General features: G+C 42.7%; 1 protein-coding gene across 1 annotated transcript; it reads right to left on the minus strand.

The window, feature by feature from the left end:
- Positions 1–347: 347 nt before the first annotated feature.
- Positions 348–4758, minus strand: LOC138803011 (phosphatidylinositol polyphosphate 5-phosphatase type IV-like). The gene is made up of 10 exons (XM_069986825.1): positions 4494–4758; positions 3534–3633; positions 3315–3409; positions 2557–2681; positions 2303–2422; positions 2100–2189; positions 1819–1980; positions 1536–1651; positions 1253–1389; positions 348–1094 (listed from the first exon to the last, which is right to left on the minus strand). The coding sequence occupies exons 1-10, from the start codon at positions 4664–4666 to the stop codon at positions 1019–1021; spliced, it is 1194 nt and encodes a 397-aa protein (XP_069842926.1). The 5' UTR covers positions 4667–4758; the 3' UTR covers positions 348–1018.
- Between the last annotated feature and the right edge of the window lie 571 nt (positions 4759–5329).

Below are 5329 nucleotides of genomic sequence, written 5' to 3' on the forward strand. Positions count from 1 at the left end.
TACTCATTCCTCATACAGTACCGAATAGAGAATAATCCTCTACCAGTGGAAGACAGGTGGCGCTCTTCCTTAGGAGAGTTGTCTGAGGACGAGTGGTCTGACGTCCTATCCTCTCATCTATATGTTTCCCCTGCCGTTAACAATAAATTGACACAGTTGTTTATCATCCACCAAAGTTACCTCACCCCTGTTAGAATGCATAGAATGGGTAGGTACCCCTCGGAGGAATGTCATAGATGCCACTACCCGAGATCCGACTTTTGGCATATGATCTGGACTTGTCCAGCTGTTGGATCTTTTTGGCAGGAAATAACAGTCCAGTTGTCTCAGATGATAGGTATCCCGGTACCATGTACCCCCAAAATATGTTTGTTAGGCTTACTGGACGAGGAGGAGTGGCCTCATCACTGTAGAATTTTCCTTAGAGCATCTCTATTCATGGCTCGAAAGACAATTGCGATGAGATGGATGGACGTCAGACCCCCTTCAGTGGGTAAATGGAAAAAACTAGTCAATTCCACACTATCGTATGAGTTTATTGTATACAAGCACAGAGGCTGCCTTGGAAAGTTTCGCAAGGTATGGGGATGGTGGTGTGACTCACCTCTGACGGCATTTCAGCCTAGTCGATTTATACGGATTGGTGAACACAATCTCCCTTCCCCTCAAGGAGGGAACTAGTATGACTTCGTGTAATGTTTATATGCGGATGTTCCTTTCAGTTATGATGTAACCTGTGTAATGTTTGCTACATTGTACTACCTTCTCTTTTCTGTACTGCCAATTTTCTCTTATGTTTTAATATTTCTTGGATGCAAGTATACTTCTTTCTGCTCTGCTGAGCTGTCATGTACTTGTGACGATATGACATATGTAATGCTTGTGTCTGTTCTTTATCCTTCAATAAAAGGAGTTTAAAAAAAAAGGAATTACCATCTGATATATGTTATTTTAATGTGGGAAGAAACCGGAGTGCCCGGAGGAAACCCACGTATGAGGACCGCCCATGTAGGCACAGCTAGATTGGTAGAATCTTTCTCCTTATGGCAATGGTGTAGGCCTCACGGTCAAACTGTCCGCCAGACAGTGGGATGCTGGAAGGAGAAATATATATAGAGGTTAGACATATATTTATAATGTGAAAGTTGACGACCTAGGTGTATAGCTGCTGCCATGCAGTGTGAGCTCTGGTATAAGGTCCATGTAGTAATGGAGGGATCATACAAAAAGCACGGAATAAGACAATACTTACTTATTGTGACCGGGCTCCAGCTTTACCTGAAATGTGGCAAAAACAGGTCGGTGGTCCGAACTCCTCACAAGTGGGCAAGAGTCGTATTTTATGACTTTGATGTTGTCCTCATATTTAGTTTTGTAAAGCACCCTGTCCTGTAGAGGTCATGGAAATAAAACACGTCATCCAAAGTGTCAGTAGAATCCCAATATATTGTATATATAAGGCGGCCGTCCATTGGGCCTACAAGAGCTATCATTTGGTGTAATATGATCATATAGCAGTCATGAGCATATCTTACCGTGTATGATGGTATCCTTTGCTTTGCAGAGGTGTCATATATTTCAGTGCCAAGATCAAATTTGTACGTGGGACGGAACTCGATGGTATGCTCCTTGAATCCGTCAAATATAGTCCCTTGGGATTAAGGGGGAGAAATAGAAGTATTAAAAGCAGCAAAATGAGAAGAATAAAACAGCAAAAAAGTGTTGAGTTTCAGGTGAGGATATCAGCCGTCATGTCAGTGGTTTGTAATGATCTGATGAGGTGTGTGTAGTCATATAGATCTGTCTACTAGGAAATACCTTTGCTTTTGACTTCATTGAGAGAGTCGTAAACGAGGAGGTTGGACACGTCTCTTCCCTTGTTGTTCTTGAGAAGACTCTCCACGATGTTTCTCTCCTCCTGGAGCTGGAAGTTGAGGTCTCCAAACCAAAACACATGATGGAATTGGTTGGTGACGTCTCCTGTAGAATCAAATACACAGGTCACACAGTGAGACTACATGAAAGTATCGGGCTCTCAGTAATGGGAATAGTATGAGATGAAGGAGACCATAGGGGGCAGGTACACAAATCCTACTCACCAGCACTGTCGTTCCGTCCTTTAGTTCGGGGCAGGTGAAGACCTTGTATGATACTTCTGTAGTCCTCTATTCTTTTGTTGATGGACCCGTCTGCCAAGGAAAAGAAACATATTAGCAAATATGAAAGGGGTTATCCAGGCTTATACCAGTCCAGAAGTGGCTGGAGCCGAATATCCTGGCATATATTAATACCAGATACTTACATCTTAGATGGGAAGCGATGAATAAAAATGATGTCCCAAATATAGTGAAGCTGACCCCCAAGGCTCCTTTTGTTTTAAACTGGTGGAATAGCCTTGTGGTAATCTTGGCTTCTTCAACCTCTGTATAAGGAATGGAAAAACAGAAAAAAAGACAGTGGTTAGGAGCACTACGTATACTACAGACATAGGACTCATTTCTCCTAAACGCTGGTGGTGTTGCTACTATTATGTAAATGAAAGAAAATGCTTCATACCTGAGCAGAACCAGATCAGTTCTCTCCTTATGAATATGGTCAGGTACATTACCCCATGTCCGCATGCTTTATATAGGACAAAGTGAGGACCAAGGGTTTCCTGGAGCTTGATCTCCCATTCACGTCTACAATAAGAAAGAAATTGAAAGAAAGAGATTAGAGGAATATTCTCATGTTGAAAAGTGATAGCAACCCCCCACCCCCGATCACATAGCGATGACACAGCCTAGCGAAATGTCACGGCTTTACTACATTAGAGTAACTGTTGGTGAAGGACTACAGGCCATGGTGCATCCAGTGTTTCCTGCTCTATGGAAACATTACAGTAGGTTACATTCTTCTAAGCTGCTGTTAGTTTCCCTTTAAAGGGGTTGTTCACCAAAAATATTTTTCTTTCAAATCAACTGGTGCCAGAAAGTGCCAGAGATTTGTAATTTAATTCTATTAACAAATCTCACGTCTTCCAGTGCTTATCAGCTGCTGTATGTCCTGCAGGAAGGGGTGTATTCCTTCCAGTCTGGAGAGCAGGGTAGGTTTTCTATGGGGATTTGCTACTGCTCTGGACACAGGTGGCAGCAGAGAGCACAGTGTTAGTTTGGAGAGAATACACCACTTCCTGCAGGACATACAGCAGCTGATAAGTATGGGAAGGCTTGAGATTTTTTTAACAGAAGTAAATAACAATCTCTGGCACTTTCTGGCACCAGCTGATTTAAAAGAATTTTTTTTTTGTGAACTACCCCTTTAAGAACATGTACCTGTTAGGGCATCCTTCCTGAATGCCAATTACATAGACATCCTTAGCAGTATCATCCGGTGGCAGCAGCAGATCCTGCAGATTCTCTGGGAAGTCCTGTTGAGAATAGATGGATATAAATTATCTATAGACGGAGCCACAACCTCACTGACATCTTCTGTATAACATACAGTAATAATTTCTCCTTCTGTAGGATGTTAGATGGCATGGCTCTTCCTACCTGTCCTCCCATATTCCAGGTGGCAATGTACAGCTTTATCTGTTTGTCTGGGAAATGTTGGCTCAGTTCTTCGTCCCCAATCAGATGGCTGTCACTGCTCCTATAGAGACAGATGATAGAGTATAGGTTTAGTAACCATTATATCCCAGCACAATACAGTATGAGACTATGTTCACACAAGGTACATTTTCAATTAATCACGGCTGTTGTGCAATTTGCAACAACGGCCGTGATTAATAGAAAATTTACATTGCACTGCAGTCAATGGAATCCAGGCCGGAGTGTATACACATAGGGGGACATTTATTAAGTCCGGCGGTTTCTGCACTGGGCTTAAAAATGTCCCCGCAGTGCCGACAGTACGCAGATTTATGTAGAGACGCACCAGTGTGTGCGCCAAGGATGCCCAGAGCTAGCGCTTTCCTTATAATTTTTTGGTGAGAAAAATGATAAATTAAGTGGACCCAGAGTCCGCGTTCCCCGCCCCCCTGGTGCAGCGGGCGGAAAATGGCTAGATACGAATATTTATTTGCAAAATGGCAAATTTTTTTTTACATATGCCCATTTTTTTTTGGGATGATAAATGTGCCCCTTAGTGCATATATACAAGCACATAATATACGCTCCGTCCGGGATTCCCAGCGGCCGCAGGAAAAACTGACAAGTCAGCTTTGTGCGGCCACTATTCACTAAATAGCAGCCCCACAGAACTATCAGTTCACACAATGGAGAGTGCAGCTCCGGCCGCACTCTCCATTGTGTGCAATGGTGAACTGGGATGCGGGCACACCTGTATGCGCCCACATACCAATTCAACAGAAACGAAGTTCATCTGGCCAATTACCAGCCAGGATGAACTTCACCGGCCGTTCTGTGACATGGCCAGGTCACACAACGGCCGGTATCTTACCATGTGTGAACCTGGCCTATGACTAATATTCTCTGTTAGATGTTACCTACCAGTTTCGGATGTTATCGGTGCTCATAGAGGGCAGGGGCTTGGTCTTATGGACAGGAGATGGTCCTGCTTCCAAGGATGTATATTTGGTGAGCTTGACATTAGGCTCATCCAGATCTCCCTGTTTAGGGTTCTGAGATAATTTATATTTTTTGGATTTTCTCCAAAAGGGCATGGCTGGTATCCAGCCCTGGTGCTAGATAGCACCAATGTCCTAGATAGACAACCAGTAAATAAATCGCTGACTGTAGCAATAACACAGGAGAAACACAGTGTCACTCCACCAGTAGACCTAGAATGACGCCAGAAAACAATGGTATTATTATTATTATTATTATTATTATTACTAGCTCATTTATTTACACTATTATTACAATTGCTGAGAATAAGACTGTAGGAAGAGCTCTTAAGCGGCTAGTACACGGCCATTAATGGCAATGATGACCACACGTCATTCAAGGGGGTCTTTTAAATCAACTGGTTTCAGAAAATTATATAGATTTGCAATTTACTTCTATTTAAAAATCTCAAGTTTTCCAGCTGCTGTATGTCCTGCAGGAAGTGATATATTCTTTCCAGTCTGACACACTGCTCTCTGCTGCCTCCTCTGTCCATGTCAGGAACTTTCCAGAGCAGTAGCAAATCCCCATAGAAAACCTTCCCTGCTCTGGACAGTTCCTGACATGGACAGAGTGTCAGACTGGAGAGAATACATTACTTCCTGCAGGATATACAGCATCTGATAAGTATAGGAAGACTGGAGATGTTTAAGTTGAAGTAAATTACAACTCTATATAACTTTCTGAAACCAGTTGATTTGAAAGAAAAATATTTTTAA

Source organism: Dendropsophus ebraccatus, chromosome 10 (genome assembly GCF_027789765.1).
Source record: "Dendropsophus ebraccatus isolate aDenEbr1 chromosome 10, aDenEbr1.pat, whole genome shotgun sequence".
Taxonomy (NCBI): domain Eukaryota; kingdom Metazoa; phylum Chordata; class Amphibia; order Anura; family Hylidae; genus Dendropsophus; species Dendropsophus ebraccatus.